The sequence below is a fragment of the Staurois parvus genome, unplaced genomic scaffold (assembly GCF_062004578.1).
Source record: "Staurois parvus isolate SC_StPar_1 unplaced genomic scaffold, SC_StPar_1.0 ptg000525l, whole genome shotgun sequence".
In the NCBI taxonomy this organism is placed as follows: Eukaryota; Metazoa; Chordata; class Amphibia; order Anura; family Ranidae; genus Staurois; species Staurois parvus.
Window position 1 is genome coordinate 8,551,335 of NW_028318321.1, and position 18,549 is coordinate 8,569,883.

At 41.5% G+C, this 18,549-nt stretch overlaps 1 protein-coding gene across 6 annotated transcripts in view; it reads right to left on the reverse strand.

Moving 5' to 3' along the window:
• MYOF (myoferlin) overlaps positions 1–18,549 on the reverse strand; it is a 203,859-nt gene that overhangs the window by 8,735 nt on the left and 176,575 nt on the right. For all 6 annotated transcript variants that reach the window (XM_089690312.1, XM_089690311.1, XM_089690309.1 and 3 more), the window contains 8 exons: positions 17,704–17,829; positions 12,022–12,177; positions 10,917–11,008; positions 6,471–6,641; positions 5,720–5,868; positions 4,234–4,373; positions 2,076–2,164; positions 1,714–1,809 (listed from right to left, as the gene is read on the reverse strand). In XM_089690312.1, the coding sequence (XP_089546438.1) occupies positions 1,714–1,809; positions 2,076–2,164; positions 4,234–4,373; positions 5,720–5,868; positions 6,471–6,641; positions 10,917–11,008; positions 12,022–12,177; positions 17,704–17,829 (1,019 nt within the window). The remainder of the gene's footprint in view (positions 1–1,713; positions 1,810–2,075; positions 2,165–4,233; positions 4,374–5,719; positions 5,869–6,470; positions 6,642–10,916; positions 11,009–12,021; positions 12,178–17,703; positions 17,830–18,549) is intronic.

The following is an 18,549-nucleotide window of genomic DNA, read 5'->3' on the forward strand; positions in this document are numbered from 1 at the left end:
AGCTGTGTGCGCTGTATAAACTGTATTTAGCCTCAGTTGTATACAGCACTGTGCTGTGGCAGCAGGACAAAAACTTCCTGTCCCACTCCTGGAAAAAACTGAATTGGGTTGAGCACTGATCTGCCATTCAAATGGAGGTTTGTATTCTATGAATGAATACAAAGCTTCCTCTGATCAGCTGGGGCTGAGATCAGATCATCATCAGTCCACCTACGCCATTCATAAAAGAAAAGTGCCCTGAGATGGGCTGAGCAGTGCTCATCCTGACTGGATTTTGTTCCAGGAACAGGATGGAAAGTTCCTGTCCTGCTACCGAACACAGCACTGTATACTGTATGTAGCTGAGGCTACATACAACTTCTACAGAGCACACAGTTGCTTCTTCAGTTAGTAAAGGTAATACTATGTTTGGATCAGCTTGGAGATCGACTTTTAAATAGAGTGCTTTGGCTGGTGCTAAAGCTTTGTGATTTAAGCTCAGACACAGAGGACACAGACTTTACACACATTAAAAAAAAAAAACACCTTCCTTTTTTCCCATATAAGCTATGCGGTCTTTCAGCAGGATGCAGAGGGTAGGATAAGGCTGGATTTCAGGACCTAGATTGCTAATTAGCTGCTCTTTCATTGCACAGAAAGAAGATAAAAGGTGCTGAATAGTTGTATACATTGATAATTCATGTTCACATCTTTAAAAAAGTAGTTCGCACATCTGTCTGCATGCTAGTCAATCTAGTCAGAATCTCTACTGAACAAATACTTTAGGACCAAATCAACTTAACCTGATAAACTACACAATTTGGCCAACAGTTTGTAGACCCCTAACCATCAGACCTACAGTATATGAACCTGTGGGACATTCCAGCCTAGAACCATGCTCATTAACATGGTATTGGCTCTCCCTTTTTCAGCTATAACAGCAACCACTCATCTTGATGGGTCTTTTAGAAGAATTTCAAGTGTGTCTGGAAATTTGCTCCCATTCAGCCAAAAGCATTGAGGTCAGGGCTATGTGTAGGCCACTCAAGTTCCTCCACACCAAACTCTTCAAACCATGTCTTTATTGAACCGACTTTGTGCACCTGATCTCAATCTGAAGGCGTGTTCACATACTTTTAGCCATAGAGTACACCTGTAAAGTGTAAAGTATTCTGAACACATTCAGTCCAAATGAGATTGTGTGTCACAGTTTAACAAATTTACAGCTTCAGCCATTTTAACAGCTTGCATAAATATGATGATCTCCATGTCCATATTTACTTTAAATCATAAGATAAATGTGGAAGCTTCCACTGCTAACCTCCTGCTGAAGATACCAGTTGCAATACCGAGTCAATAACCAGGAACAGGCATTTGGCAGATGAGAGTCAGAAGTCCTAATCTCTACGCCTGTTTTGTGTCAATAGCTTAAAATTACTGACATTGCAACTAACATTTTCCTACAGATGTACCAGCAATGGGAGCCTACATAGCTACCTCAGTACAGATGTACCAAATATTTTTTTTTATAATTCAGAAAATCTGCTTTTAAAACATTCACAAATATTGAATTATGATTTATATTATGTTTCACATTTCCAAGAGCAGAAAAGCACATCATAAAACTGATTAACTGAAAATATGTGAACACTCTACATACAACAGTCAATATGTACAGGAAAATACTTCAAAGATATTTAAAAAAGTTAGACATTAAAAGAAAGAAAATGTTACCCTTTGACATAGATATCGCTCATCTCTTCCCCAGTAATACTTTTCTCATCCAGAATCACATCTTTAGTGTTCCATACTATCACCCGCAGGACATAACTAATAATACAAAGAAAGATGGAGATTGGTGTTGGGCTTTAAGTGCAGGCAGAGCAAATTTGGTGTTGGCACATTGGAAAAGGAAAGTTAAAACTTCCGTTTGGTTTATTACTAGTACCCCACTATCAAGACAGATGTGTAGAAAACATACATTTCTCTACTGTACTTAGAGCCTAACCCTAAAGGTCATAGAACATGTGTCAGGTACCATGTCTAAAAAATTATGACAAACTTTCATTGCAATAGATCCAAGTAAGACCACCTACTTCTTGGCTTTGCGTGGTGTGATGTTGAAGGGAGGTCCAGGCGGTCCCAGACTTTTTGGGAAGACATCAACCCACATTTCCAGTTTGCCCTGCAAGGGATGAATTGATAACGGCTAAGAAATGTGTACTTTAGAACTTAGTTTGACAGATTTTAGAATGATACAAAATTATGTTACACTGTAAATCCACATTAGACCACTTAAGCCAGCCATACATGGATCGAAATCTGTACTGTTCAGCAGGCACCAGCCGAATGTGTGGGCAAGCTGGTTGTATACAGGTCAATCTTTAGAATGACTTGTCCACAACCAGCCTGTCAGGTTTTTCCAAACAACCAGTGCCACCGGCTATAGCCGGCAACACCGATCACTGTATTATGATGGCAGGGAAGGCTCCCTGATGTTCAAATACAACACCATAGTGGAAGAGATTCCCCCATACACATAGAATGTGTGGATGGGGGAAATCAAGGCAACCCGTTGTTTGGTTAAAAAAAAATGCATAATGTGTGGGCTGCCTTATAAAGGCATAAACAGATTCATTTATTTTATTCCCATCAATGTGTTGCATACCAGTTTACACAGTACTAAGAAACATTCACATCAGTGCCCAGCCTAAAGAAGCAAACATTATGGTCCTTTCCAAACTGATATAGATTCACTGGTCTAAAGTTGGGTGGTAAAAATTAAAGTAACCCTGTCATAAAAGAAATAGGGGGCTGTTATGGCTGTACTGAACTGTAGATGTTGGTGGTTGTTCTGACCCTGAGCCACGGAGTTTAAAAGTTTCTGACCTGAAACATATGTGCAGATCAGAAAACACAGACTGTCTTGTGTCACTGACATAAAAGTACTGAATAGAATGAAACAACTAGCTTTTCAGACAAGGTCTGCTCTCATTAATTGTTTTCCTTTAACCTATCAGCAGGTTCTGGTTTCTAAGGGGAATAATGTTAATACAAAAACATTGGATGATCTACAGACTCAACATAAATTCAGTGGGAATCAAACCTAAGATCCCAGTACTGGAAATTTAGTGTTTGTTAAATCTAAATTATGATTCGGCACTTATATTGATGGCAAGCTTGCAAAATATTTGGTTTTTATGATTAGTCATAATTAATATTAATATGTGTAAGTGGTCTTTGACAAATGGTAGTATTTACTATTCTTCAATTATAGCCGAGACCAAAAGATATACAAGTTAAGCTGAAATAGTATATACCAGTTGAAAGTTGAGTAGACTATATTTAGAGATAGTTGGTTAAAAGTATTTGATAGTTATGTCAAAGGTTATTAGAAGTGACTTACTATTACATTACATATTTTCTGTGTATATTTAGTATACGTTCCTTACATTAATACATATATAGTTTAGTGATTATACATTGATATGTTCTTAAGCTATACTATCTTTTAAATATATAGCTAAGGGTTACATCATTGGTATATCAGCATACATATGTTCCTGTCCATCAAACATCATATGTATAGCATCTTTTCCTTTTATGAAATGGCTTTTCCAAGCAGTAATACTTTCCATAGAAGGTATTAAGATCACTAACTATGACGTACATTTGCCTCTTAAAAGTGCATGAGACACAGAGACTCTGACACACACTCTCTCTCATACACACAAGCTACATGACTCTTGCATACACACGTCTGAGAAGCTGCAACAGGTGCATACTGAGATCACTTCCAGCTACAATTTAGTCACATCCGGCTTCTCCTCCTTCACAAAGTCATTGGGAAGGACAGCATGGAGCATGGAGCACATGGCAAGGACAGAACAGCCATGACAGATAATGGTGACTTTGTTTTAAACGTTTGCTTGTCATTTTTACAGTAGTTGTATCTACATGGAACTGTTCATAATACGCTTTACATTGTTATTTGACATCATTGTGTGATAGAATAAAATCACACTTCATTTTTTATTTCAATGGCTCTTTCATTCATAATCGCCTCAAGACACTAGAAGAAGTATTATATGTGTCTAAAAATCTAACAGTGTTACATCACTAAGCCATCATATTCCCCTAATTTCTTTTATACACAACCGGATATGCATTGGTCCCATGGTTTGTCTACTCAAAAATACGGATTACTGGGTACATAAAGAGCAACATAAATAAATTAGTATAAGGGTAACTTACTTGTGGGAGGTTTGGTTGGAAAGTGCTAAACAATGTCCTGGTTTCAACATGTTCTGGAACTTGGCCTTGGTTTCGTAATACATACAGAGCAAGCCTTTCATTGGCAGGCCCCAAGTGCTGATGAATTTTCTTATTTGCCTCTAAATAAAACATTAGGCAGATGTTTTGTTAATAAACAAGTTATACAATTATACACACACAGTTCTTTTAGCATTGAAAATGAACAGCAAATGAACAGGTTGCACTAGGAATGTGATGGCAGCTTTTACCATGTCCTATCATTGGCACGTTTTTAACGACAAAATTTACTTTAAGGGCACCATGTTCACAGGTTACCAAAGCACTCAGGTAAGTTTGGCATGATATATTACCACAGGCCCTTGGTGCCCAACCTGCAGCCCTTCAGCACTTTGTGCTGCCCTCGGGGCCCCTGCAGACACTAATCTGTGTTTCCCTATTACCCTGTTATAGTGATTTCTAGTAGTCTCATGTAATATATCTTCTGTCAATGATCGTCTGCTGAAGAATGTCCCTAGTCTCCAATGCAGCTTCTCTAGCATGTCTATGGTCTCTGGCCATCTCTTGTATCCTGTCCGCAGTCTCTGACCATCTCCTGTATTACGCCTCAGTCTCTGATCATCTCCTTTGTCAGGCCATTAATCTTTGATTGTATCCTGTTGTGTACTCTTCTCGGATACTGGATCGTCACTACATTTTATGTGCGGGTCTTTGGTAATGTGGAGGACTGCATTTGAGGCCCCCCAATATCAAGAAAGTTGACCACCACTGCCATAGACAAATACAATTGTAACATGGTATTTATATTTCAAAATGGATGAATTCATTAAAAGCAGAACCATATTAAAGGGTCCCAATGACATAGGCTTCTGAGTGCTCCCATAGGATTGGTCAGACTCCTTAGTATTCCTTTCTTCTCTAAGTAATGTACTTTCACTGACCTATGTAGCAAGGCAAATTGCAACGTGCCAGATACAGTAACCCATGACAATCAGATAATTATCTTATATAGTTCTCTATGGTCCGAACCATTCAAGGATGAAATCTGATTGGGCATTATGAGTTTATGCATTTTCCACATCATTCGTGATCTTATACAGTATTTCTTTATTAAGAAGCCATTCTTTTAATGGCTGTAAGGATACAAGACAACACCAGCAAAAAAAAAAAAAAAAAAAAAGGTCTCTAAAAAAGGACAAACATCAGAGTAAGCATTACTGAAAGGGTATTTCATTAGCTTAAATGAAAGTATACACTTCACTCAGGTTCTCGCACAAGTAAACAAAATGCAAGTTAAAAAATTAAATGTGACTGGTTTTACCAATGAGTTCTTATGTAAGTCTTAAAGTACCTTTTCATTTCAGGAGATACAATCTGAGGAACCTTTATTTTAAAACTTTGATTTGATAACAAAAGACATTTAGTATGCTTGAATTGAAATCTGGCAGTTTACAAAGATTCCACTCACCCAAGTCATCAAGCAGATAGTCTCGTCCAGAAAAACTGACCTTGGTCCCACTTTCTGAGAACACTGGTGGAGGGACACCCTTTAACCTGGCCACATTCTGCAATATCTGTGTTGGCTTTAGCTGGTCCCTCCACTGATTTATTCCTGTGCTATAAAAATATACAGCAAAAAAAGAGCATCAATTATTAATTTTGAGTTGATTTAAAAAGCCAGTCTATAACATAGGTCTAAGGGGAAAAAGCTGTAGAATGGATAATGGAACAAAAAGGTATTTATATTTTTAAATGAAGACCACTATTTAGCATAGGAAAATATGTGTCTGATTGGTGGCCTTGAGAAGCCTCTTGTAATTGTACATCTATATGAAAGAAGTTGCAAGGAGGGTGTACCAGCATCACCAGCAGATATGTACCAGGACCAACTGACTACTAACACAAAAGATGAGCAAATCTCTGAATAAGGCTGCATTCACACTTGAGCATTTTTGTAGCTTGAAGCTCAAAACTCCAACTTAAAAAATCAATTGTTCTCTATGGTGCCTGTTCACACTTGATTGCACAAACAGGCACCATAGAGAACTGATTTTGTTTAAGTTTGAGCGTGTTTGGAGCCTCGAGCTTCAAGATACAAAACTCAAGAATGAAAGCGGCCTCAGTGCCAAGCTGGCTTTGCTGCCTGGAAAGCCTTATTTTCATTTCTGGACACAGACAGAAAAATAGCTTTCAAGCTAAAATTTACACTTTACACTTACACACAGTAGGTTTGTGGAAGGCCACAATGGCTTCCAAAGCGAGAAAGGAATCTGTTTTCCAGGTCTATAATAGTTTCTCCTACTTTCTCATCCCGTGTCACAGCATCATAATCATAGACCGAGATCTTCAGGTCTTTCTCTTGAGGTAAGAAGCAGCTCAGTTCATACATTCTGTTGGAAAGTAAATTGTGAATTTTTATATTGGTGTTATATTCTAATGTATATTACAAACTATATAGCATATTATGTAGCACTACCCCATTAGGAGCTGCTAGAAGATTTGGGTCACCCCACAATCCTGCACAGCCAGGCAAAACGCATCATCACACAGGCTTGCATCCAGAGTCAGAAATCAGTCCTTGAGCTTTGATTTTTTTTTTTTTTAATTTAGGGAAGTTGAACTAGGATAGGGCTAGGGGTGTACAGGATGCCCAAGAAAACTGATAAACTGAGGGCAACTTCCTGGAACTATTTACAAGCCTTCTCTGCAGCACAGTGTTTGTTGGAGAGCTAGCCAGCGTCTCCTTAATGTACCACCCCAGACCCTAAATTAACTCCTCTTCTTCATTCAGCAATCTTGAGGTATCACTAAATAGAGGATCTGGTGTCTGTTACTGTTAAAGTGGACAGTCCCAAGCAGGCAATGAATCTGGTTTCCCTCCAGAGTGCTCATTCCCTTGTCGGCCCAGAGGGTGCAGGGGTAAGCACTCAGATTGTCTCCTGTACCGCTGGTGGGTTGGAGGCTGCTTCCAGGCCTTTCCAGCTAGACCGCTCCTTCCCTGCTATACAGGTGGTCCTCATATTGGGGGCGAGTCTTTGAGCTACTCCCTTTCCAGCTCCAGGCCTTCAGGTAGGCCCCGTCCCACTAGGCCTCCTTGCAGCCTCCTGCCTTCAGCCTCACCATCTTCCTCCCGAATGTTCCTGCAGCTTCGCAAGCTCCAACACTTAAGGGTGTCCAGCCCCTTTCCAACTTCCTGTTGGGGAGTGGCTAGGACCCTTCAAGAGTTCAAGCTAGCCACTCTTCAGATCCACCCACTGCCTCTAGGGCCTTCCTCCAAAACCCTAGAGCAGAGGGAAATTCCAGAGAGGTTGGAGAGCCTCTCAGCTCCTGACCGCAATTTGATGACCTTCTGGCTATTACACCCAGGCTGCTACTCAGCCTTCCTCACTGACAATCAAGACTCTAGCTCCCCCTAGCTAAACTAGGAGGGTGCTACATATACAACTTCTATTGAATAAGTCGCCTTGTTTTGAAAAATTTAGACTGTTACACTGTATTAGTATACAGGATTTATATAGCTCCAACAGTTTGCGTAGCGCTTTACAAAATGAAGGTAGACATAACAGTTATAATACAATTTGGCACAAGAGGAAACAGAGGGCCCTGCTCGTTAGAGCTTACAATCTAAGAGCTGTATCACACAGTATTTGAACTTTGGTAGTTAAATCTATAAAACACAAAGTAATGCAACACTAATGTATAATAAATCATTAAATGTGTTTTTAAAAGCAAGCCATGCTAGAACCTGCATTTGATTTGGAATCAGTCTCTTTTAGTGCCCAGGCAGCAGAACTCAGGCTGGGAAAGAAAGAAGTAGCACAAGTAGCTAATCAGTGAGGACACTGATGAGAAGAGTGACAGAAGAATGAGCTCATCAGTCGGCTGCTTCTCTTTTCATTGCTGAATCATAGACTGGAGTATTATTATTATTATACAGTATTTATAAAGCGCCAATAGTTCGCTCAGCGCTGTACATTACAAAGGGGGACAGAACATGTGACAGAACAATACCAATACAATGCAAAATATGAGGGGATCGAGGGCCCTGCTCTTTCAAGCTTACAATCTAGATGGGACGGGATAGTGGTACAGGAGGAGATAGCTGTGGGGGATGGAGTGGTAGGAAGAGTGGAGGAGGTCGGTCAAGTTAGCAGGGGGTAGGGTAGGCTTCCCTGAAGAGATGGGTTTTCAGGGTGCTCCTAAAGGAGAGGAGAGTAGGTGATAATCTGATGGGTTGGGGCAGGGAGTTCCAGAGGATGGGCGACACCCTGGAGAAGTCCTGGAGGCGGGCATGGGAGGAGGAGACCAGGAAACTAGAGAGAAGGAGGTCTTGTGAGGAGCGGAGTGTGCGTGCTGGGCGGTACTTGGATATTAGGTCAGTGATGTAGTATGGGGCAGTATGGTGGACAGCTTTGTACGTCAGTGTTAGGATTTTAAATTTGATCCATTGCGCAATCGGAAGCCAGTGGAGGGATTGGCAGAGGGGGGTGGCGGAAACGGAGCGGTTGGAAAGGTGAATGAGTCTGGAAGCCGTATTCAGGATCGACTGAAGTGGGGATAGCCAGCGGCAAGGCAGGCCAGTGAGGAGGGAGTTGCAGTAGTCGAGTCGTGATATGATGAGGGAGTGGATGAACTGTTTAGTGGTTTCTGGGGTTAGGAACGTGCGTATTTTGGCGATGTTGTGGAGGTGGAGTCTGCACGAGTTTGTTAGCGATTGGACTTGGTGTCATTCTGGACTCCAACCTATCCTTCCAGCCCCAAGTACTCTGACCTGCGGGGCGGGTTTGATATTGGAGTTGTTGGATGTGATGGAGAAGTCAATGGGGGGTGGTGTCCAGGCTGGGGGGAAGACAAGAAACTCGGTTTTGGAGAGGTTCAGTTTAAGGAAGTGGAGCGACATCCAATCTGATATGTCACTCAGTAGGTGTGTGATTCGGGCAGAGACCGAGGGGGTGAGGTGGGGGGTTGAGAGATAGATTTGTGTGTCGTCGGCATAGAGGTGGTAGTTGAAGCCGTGAGAGTGTATGAGTTAGCCAAGGGAGGAGGTGTAGATGGAGAAGAGAAGGGGCCCAAGGACAGAGCCTTGAGGGACCCCAACAGAGAGGGGGAGTGAGGGGAGGTGGTAACATTATAGGTAACGCTGAAAGAGCGTTGTGACAGGTAGGATGAAAGCCAGGAGAGAGCAGAATCTCTGAGGCCGAGGGAGTGTAGTATTTTGAGGAGGAGGGGATGGTCAACTGTGTTGAAGGCCACAGAGAGGTCAAGGAGTAGGAGCACTGAATAGTGGCCATTAGCTTTGGCGGTTAGCAGGTCGTTGGAGAGTTTGAGTAAGGCAGTTTCGGTGGAGTGTAGGGGACGGAAGCCGGACTGTAGGGGATCGAGGAGGTGGTTGTCATTGAGGTGAGAGCATAGGCGGGTGTAGACGAGGCGCTCGAGGAGTTTAGATGTAAATGGGAGCAGGGAGATGGGTCTGAGGTTGTTCGGGTCATTGGGGTCCAGGGAGGGCTTTTTAAGTATGGGGGTGATGTGTGCATGCTTCAGAGGGGAGGGGAAAGTGCCGGAGAGGGAGAGATTAAAGATGTGGGTGAGGGAGCGTAGGATGGAGGGGGAGGGAGGTCGTACGAATTGTGAGGGGATAGGGTCGAGGGGGCAGGTGGTGAGGCGGGCATCAGAGAGGATCTTGGAGACTTCCTCGATGGTAGTAAGGTCAAAGGTGTGGAGTGTTGGGGGAGCTTCAGTATGAGGAATGTAGGGTGGGGTGGAAGTGGAGGTCAGAGCAGTGGTGGGGCCGTGGGAGAGGGGAACGGGGTTGGAGGGAGTTTGAGCAGTGATGAAGTCCCTGCGGGTAATGTCGAGGGGGAGGGGGGATGAGGGGGTAGCTGTGTGAGAGGGGACGGGTTGAGAGGGCGTGTGAGTTGCGGCAATGTCCTTGCGAATTGTGTCAATCTTGTTTTTGAAGTGATTGGCAATCTCAAGGGCAGGGACAGGGCTGTGCTCTGTGGCAGACCTGTGTAAATCTTAGAACTGGATTGACAGAAAAATCGTTTTGCAAGTAAAACAGCTTTCATGTATTTAATTTCATCTGAGTATCAAGTCATTTGCCTGGAGTTTCACTTTAAGAAAGTATACTGAAATTCAAAATACAGCGACACAGGTCCCCTTTTATGGATGGGAAGGTTGCGGAATTTTTACATTTGCTCTGAATTGCAATGCCTGTGTGTATCTTTCTCAGAAAGACCCTGTCACTAACCTAACAAAATTGCAGGTAAAAATCAATTATTTAAATACTTACTTGCAGTGTATTTCCTTTTCAAAAATTATTTTTTATTGACTTGCAAAATTTGTCTTTAAAAACTTGAAAGAAAATTTGACAACTTCAGAACAGTCAATTCCCTTAGTACAGACCCCTCCGTTCTGCCATGCACAGCATAGCCCTCTCCTCTTCTGAAAGCGTCCAATTACTCGCTGTCCAGCAGCTCCCTTCACCCCTTTACATAATTTTTATGCAGCTACCGTGGGGGAAGCAAATGGTAATACTATCATAGTTTAACTGTGGGGACTGCTCACATCACATCCAAGATGGCAGTGCTCAGCAGCAGTCTCAAGGATTTTGGATGTCTATACATGGGAGGATTTTACCGGTAATTATTAGAGTTCAAAATTACCTTCCAAATACAGGATTCAAAGTGTTAGGAATATAGTTATCCCGATCTTCAATCACTTTCTTACTCAGAGTAATTTTGATGTAAGGATCACACTAAAAGGAAAAAACAAAAGAAACGGAATTTTAAAAATGGTTGCATTAGGCATAGATTAGCAATTACACCATACATTACCCTTGGTCTGCCTAGACACTGACTGTTCTATGCAGACAAACCTTGGTTGTGCAGCCTCCTTCAAGTCAATTCATACTTCTTTATTTAAAACAATTTGCACATTTATTGCATTTTCCGACTTTGTTGTGTGTTTCACATACATTTTGGTTTGCTTCAGCCTTTCTTTTTTTGCTTTTGCGTCAGCATGCACAGTGGCACATGTTGCTTAGTTAACAGTTAAAAGTGAAGAAACACTTCAAATGCACTGTTCTTCACCTGAAACACACCACAAGGCATGGGAAATGTGCACAAAATGGATATTTAAAAAAAAAAAAAAAAAACTTTTTTTTTTTTTTTTTTTTTTTTAAAAGTGGTGTGAAAGACCACCAAAGCAAGTCAGAGTACTACACAAAGTATTTCACATCTTGAATGGTAGGTTTCCTGTAAAGAAAAATTATGTGAGAAGGGCCCACCTGACACCAGACTTTGTTTGAAACAAAGGGGGTTATTTAAAACTGGAGTGTGCAAAATCTGGTACAGCTCTGCATAGAAACCAATCAGCTTCCAGGTTTTATTACCAACGCTTAATTGAACAAACTGAAGTTAGAGGGTGATTAGCTACCATCAGGGGCGGACTGACCATTTGGAAACTCGGGCATTGCCCGAGGGCCCAGGGTCAGTAGGGGGCCCCATAAGATGCCCCTGATACCTTTTTCATAGGCTTTTTTGAGTTTGGGCAAGGACACAGGGGCCCCATGATCCCTTATTGCCCGGGGGCCCCATGAGTTGTCAGTCCGCCCCTGGCTACCATGCACAGCTGCACCAGATTCTGATTTAGTAAATCTCCCCCAAAGTCTCTTGTATGAGGGGTTGCTTACTGTATATCCAGAGGTCTCATCTTTTCATAGACTTGTTAAATGTTAAGAGCTGTTTAAATGATAGATATAACACTCACCAGGCCATTGCTATCCTTTGGCTGCATATCTATTCCTCTGATAACGTAGATACGAACAACACATTCCTGAGGTCCGCTGTCCGGCAGCTCCCGGAATTGACGGGGTGGGCTAGGGACACTGGGATCATCCGGGAGAGGGTAGATACGGAAGGAACCCTACAAGATCAAAACTGGTTAATTATTTGTATTTTAAAAGATGACTGTAGAACCATTTACAATGAGAATGAATTATGAGGGCAGGGACTGATCTGAATGCACAATATAAAATGCTGCGCAAATTGTCACCGCATTAAAAAAATACCATTACTAAAATTTCCTTTTCTTTCCATATTTTTTACATTTTTAATGCCCAACTTGGCATTTTCATTTTATTGTTTTTTATTTATTTCAGATACTTATATAGCGCCATCAATTTACGCAGCGCTTAACAAATATATATTGTACATTCACATCAGTCCCTAACCCTCAAGGGGTGTACAATCTAAGGTCCCTAACTCACATTCATACACACATACTAAGGACAATTTAGACAGGATCCAATTAACCTACCTGCATGTCTTTGGAGTTATATTCAAAAAAATGTTACTTAGAGAGCTCCACAATACCTAAAAAGTATTTTGTAAACTGAGTCGGCATCTGGAGCACACGTTTGGTTCCTTTCCACCTTTCCTTGGTATTTAACAGAGTTATATAGGCTCAATGAAAAACAAAAAAAAAAAACTGTCAAATGCCTTCATTTCTATTTACAGTTGTGGTCAAATGTTTGTATACCCTTGAAGAATGGGTAATATACTGTATATACCATAAAGAAAACTTGAGTGAGCAGGAAAACACATTTATTTTATTTCCTTTGGGATTCATATTCAACTGTAGGTCATTGCAAAATGGCAAAATTATAAAACAAAACATGGCACCAAGTAAACAAAAATGACCCCCTGTTCAAAAGTCTGCATACCCTTACAGGGGTGTGGACATTTTTGTTAAAAATTGTGTATAAACTTGTCCAGGGACTACATCTGGGTCCCAATCTACTTGTCCCTCATGACAAGCTTGTCCTGGTGATAAAAAAAAAAAAATAACCAAAACAGTATTTAAATCTGAGGTGCTTTTAGTCTGGGACTTTTAAAAATGAAAGGGGTTTTATGGCGACTTAAACTTTCAAAATTTTTAACATTGTGCTGTTTATCTTCTACTTACCTCCCTCCCTGTCTCCAGCACTGCACCTGGGAACCAGCAGGGAGGGGAGAGATGTTGCAGTGTAATGAGTACGGATTGAGTGCTCCTCAGGAAAGGGGAGTGGCAGGCTCTCTTAGGCTGCATTCACACTTGAGTGTTTTGTATCTTGAAGCTCCAAAAAAGCTCAAACTTAAAAAGATTGTTCTTTATGGTGCCTGTTCACAACTGATCACACTAACAGGCACCATAGAGAACAACTGATTTTTTAAGTTTAGGTACCAAGTAAATAGATAGCAAACATGTCAAACCTTAAATTTGTATGAACTCGTGAAATGGTGAAAAACTTCAGTACTCTATATTTTCTATAGGGGATGCTTTAAAAGCCCCCTATAAGTAATCAGTTTAGTGTTACGGAGGAGTCTAGAAATATTGCTCTCATTCTGGCATGTGTGGTGATATGCAACATGTGTATCACAATCTCATTTTAATGTGTAGGTGCCCCAAGGCATGCAATTGTATGTGCATATACAGTCAGGTCCATAAATATTGGGACATGGACACAATTCTAACATTTTTGGCTCTATACACCACCACAATGGATTTGAAATGAAACAAACAAGATGTGCTTTAACTGCAGACTGTCAGCTTTAATTTGAGGGTATTTACATCCAAATCAGGTGAACAGTGTAGGAATTACAACAGTTTGCATATGTGCCTCCCACTTGTTAAGGGACCAAAAGTAATGGGACAGAATAATGATAAATCAAACTTTCACTTTTTAATACTTGGTTGCAAATCCTTTGCAGGCAATTACAGCCTGAAGTCTGGAACGCATAGACATCACCAGACGCTGGGTTTCATCCCTGGTGATCCTCTGCCAGGCCTTCAGTTTTGTCTTCAGCAAGTGAAATGCATGCTCAATCGGATTCAGGTCAGGTGATTGACTTGGCCGTTGCATGACATTCCACTTCTTTCCCTTAAAAAACTCTTTGGTTGCTTTTGCAGTATGCTTTGGGTCATTGTCCATCTGCACTGTGAAGCAGCATCCAATGAGTTCTGAAGCATTTGGCTGAATATGAGCAGATATTGCCCAAAACACTTCAGAATTCATCCTGCTGCTTTTGTCAGCAGTCACATCATCAATAAATACAAGAGAACCAGTTCCATTGGCAGCCATACATGCCCACGCCATGACACTACCACCACCATGCTTCACTGATGAGGTGGTATGCTTAGGATCATGAGCAGTTCCTTTCCTTCTCCATACTCTTCTCTTCCCATTACTCTGGTACAAGTTGATCTTGGTCTCATCTGTCCATAGGATGTTGTTCCAGAACTGTGAAGGCTTTTTTAGATGTCGTTTGGCAAACTCTAATCTGGCCTTCCTGTTTTTGAGGCTCACCAATGGTTTACATCTTGTGGTGAACCCTCTGTATTCACTCTGGTGAAGTCTTCTCTTGATTGTTGACTTTGACACACACACACCTACCTCCTGGAGAGTGTTCTTGATCTGGCCAACTGTTGTGAAGGGTGTTTTCTTCACCAGGGAAAGAATGCTTCGGTCATCCACCACAGTTGTTTTCCGTGGTCTTCTGGGTCTTTTTGGGTTGCTGAGCTCACCGGTGCGTTCCTTCTTTTTAAGAATGTTCCAAACAGTTGTTTTGGCCACGCCTAATGTTTTTGCCATCTCTCTGATGGGTTTGTTTTGTTTTTTCAGCCTAATGATGGCTTGCTTCACCGATAGTGACAGCTCTTTGGATCTCATCTTGAGAGTTGACAGCAACAGATTCCAAATGCAAATAGCACACTTGGAATGAACTCTGGACCTTTTATCTGCTCATTGTAATTTGGATAATGAGTGAATAACACACACCTGGCCATGGAACAGCTGAGAAGCCAATTGTCCCATTATTTTTAGTCCCTTAATAAGTGGGAGGCACATATGCAAACTGTTGTAATTCCTACACCGTTCACCTGATTTGGATGTAAATACCCTCAAATTAAAGCTGACAGTCTGCAGTTAAAGCACATCTTGTTCGTTTCATTTCAAATCCATTGTGGTGGTGTATAGAGCCAAAAACGTTAGAATTGTGTCGATGTCCCATTATTTATGGACCTGACTGTATGTGGCGGTGTGTGGGCTCAAAGTTTTTTTTGGGGGGTAGGAATTTTATGTGCAATTTGTAATTTTTTTCTTATACAACAAAAAAAAAAAATTTTTAGTTCACTTTTATTTTTTCCATCACGTAGGAAACAAAAACCCCTATGTGATGATTTTTTTGGCGACAGGTTCTCTTTAATGAGCCATGCATGTCTCTCCTGTGCTCCTCTGAATGTAATACAGATTGTACTGCATTACATTCTTTCTGGCCTCGATGGCAGGGGACATTGACAATGGAGACCCAATAGTGATGTCATACATGTTGCTTCTGGGTCAGGAACAGGAAGGGGAGGACAGTGGACATGCGTCTGCTCTAACTGGTAGCACTCGCTATTCCTGACCCAGGAGTGGGTTGGGTGGGAGGCACTCTCTCTCAGCATGTGTGGAAGCAAATCGGGCGGCAGCAGAGCTACCCGAATGCTTCTACCTGACAAGCCCTGCTGCTTATCCGCAGCAGGGCTACATGTAAGCAAAATATACCTGCCCAGCGCCCAATGCTACATGTCCTAGGCGTCAGGCGATACAAATTGCTCATCCCTGCCTTAGTTCTTAAAAAAGACTGCATGCGGTCATTGATGCTAAGGGGGGCAGTACAAAGTATTAATAGTTGTCTCTGAGGCTCAGAATTCTTGCAGGTGGTATAGCTGCCCATTCATCTTGGCAAAATGCCTCCAGGTTGTGCAAAGTCTCTGGTTGTCTTGCATGAAGCGCACGTTTGAGATCTTCCCAGAGTGGCTCACTGATAATAAGGTCAGGAGACTGATGGCCTCTCCAGAGCCTTCACCTTTTTCTTATATAACCAATGTTAACTTGGCCTTGTACTAAGGGTCATTGTCGTGCTGAAAAGTCCAAGAGTGTCTCATGTGCAGTTTTCGTGCAAAAGAATGCAAATTAGCTGCCAGTATTTTCTGATAACATGCTGCATTCATCTTGCCATTAATTTTCACAAGACTCCCCATGCCTTTAGAGCTCACAACCCCCCAAAACATCAGTGAGCCACCTGCATGCTTCACAGTGGGGACGGTATTCTTGTCTCTATAGGCCTCATTGACCCCTCTCCAAACATAGTGCTTATGGTTGTGACCATAAAGTTCTATTTGGCATCTTCACTTCAGATTAAAGTGTGCTAGAAGCTTTGAGGCATGTCAAGGTGTTGTTGAGCATATTGTAACCGGGCTTTTTGCACTGGCGTAGTAAAGGCTTCTTTCTGGCAATACAACCATGCAGCTCATTTTAGTTTAGGTACCGTTGTATTGTGCTCCTTGAAGCAACCACACTGTATTTTTCCAGAGCAGTCTGTATTTCTCTTGAGGTTACCTGTGGGTTTTTCTTTGTATCTTGGATGATTCTTCAGCCAGTTGTGGCAGTAATCTTTCTTGGTCTACCTGACATTGGCTTGGTATCAAGAGATCCCTGATGTTTCTACATTTTATTGAGTAAACAGTACTGACTGGCATATTCAAGGCTTTTGATATCTTTTTATATCCTTTTCCACCTTTATAAAATTTGTTACACAGGTCTTTTGACAGTTTTTTTCCTTCTCCCCATGGCTCAATATCTAGCCTGCTCAGTGCATTCATGTGAGCGTTAAACTCATTGACTGTTTGTACACAAGAAATTTAAAAAGCCAATTTACCTTTAATTGCCATTTTAACCTGTGTGTGTGTCAACTTGTGTGTCTGTACCAAGGCCAAATATTCCAGAGTATGTAAACTTTTGATCATGGCCATTTGGGTGATTTCTATCATGATTTAAAAAAGAGCAAAACAACTATGTGATAATAAATGGCTTCATATGATCACTACTCCTAAATTAAAGAAAGCTTTTTGGCATGATCAGTCATTTTCAATAGCAATGCCAAACTGTCACGATTTCTACCACGGTGTGCAAGTGTTTGAGCCCAATTGTAGGTGTGGGAAATTTAAAGACTAGCTCTGAAAGTTAGTAGTGGTATTTATAGAAAATTCAGGATATAGTACTTCAATAATGTGGCCATATACCCAAAAAACATTGCCATGTATACTCTACTCACTGCTCCCTACATAAACCTAATAAAAACAAGAATATTTATGTTTGAGCTGGCTTATGCTCTGTCCATGGTACTGGCACAGCTTTTTGTACAAGCAATTCATGGTAAGACAACCACTGCTTTTGACCATACACTTCTATTTCTCCACAACATCAGTACCCTGGAAGGAACATTAAATAGCTCAAATGCAACCAATGCAGCTTTTTGGGGTGCAGCATGAGGAGAGTAAATGGCTAAACCGGATATTGTTTTAACACAAATAATGAAAAAAGTGAAGGTAGTCAGTATTCATAGATAAAATTCTCTTAAAACCCACCTTAAATTCCCCTACAACAGAAGGATCGTCACTCTCATCAGCCTTCCCTCTAAAAAGCTTAAATGTTTCACAGAAGTCTGTAAGGCCACGGAACTCAGGAACGTCCTCCAGCTCAGTGTTATACACCTATAAAGGTTATAATTGGGACAGTAATGAAGTCCATTTTCTTGTACAGTATGCAAAATAATTGTATGTTTGAATTGGATGCTAGAGGTTAAACACACCCATACAAGACCTAATATTTACAGATAATGAAACCGAAAGGAACAGATTAGATAATTAGTTTCAATAGATTTTTGTTCTAGACCAGGGGTAGGCAACCTGCAGCTCTCTAGCTGTTGTGGAACTACATTTCCCATGAGGCACTGCAACATTACAAAACTAACAGTTACAGCTATAACTTGCAGAGGCATGATAGAACTTGTAGTCCTGCAACAGCTGGAGAGCCGCAGGTTGCCTACCACTGTTCTAGACTGTTTACATGGGTTTACTAAAGTGTATGACCACGTGAGGGCCGTGTTTACCCACAACTGGGAAGCACATGAGTTCTATACATCCCTCTGCAGGCAGTCTCATTCATGTCAATTGGTACGTGGTAGCCGCACAGACACAGTGGCTGCTCCCAATTTGTTATCTGTGCAGCTGCAGGGCACCAAACGTAGACAACGAGGGGTTTATTTATTAAAGCTGGAGAGTGCAAAATCAGGATCACTACTGCATAGAAACCAATCAGCTTCCAGGTTGTTCAATTAAGCATTAACAATACAAGGTTAGACGCTGACTGGTTTCCATACAGAAGTGAGCCTGATTTTTCTCTCTCCAGCCTTAGTAAATAAACCCGAGTGT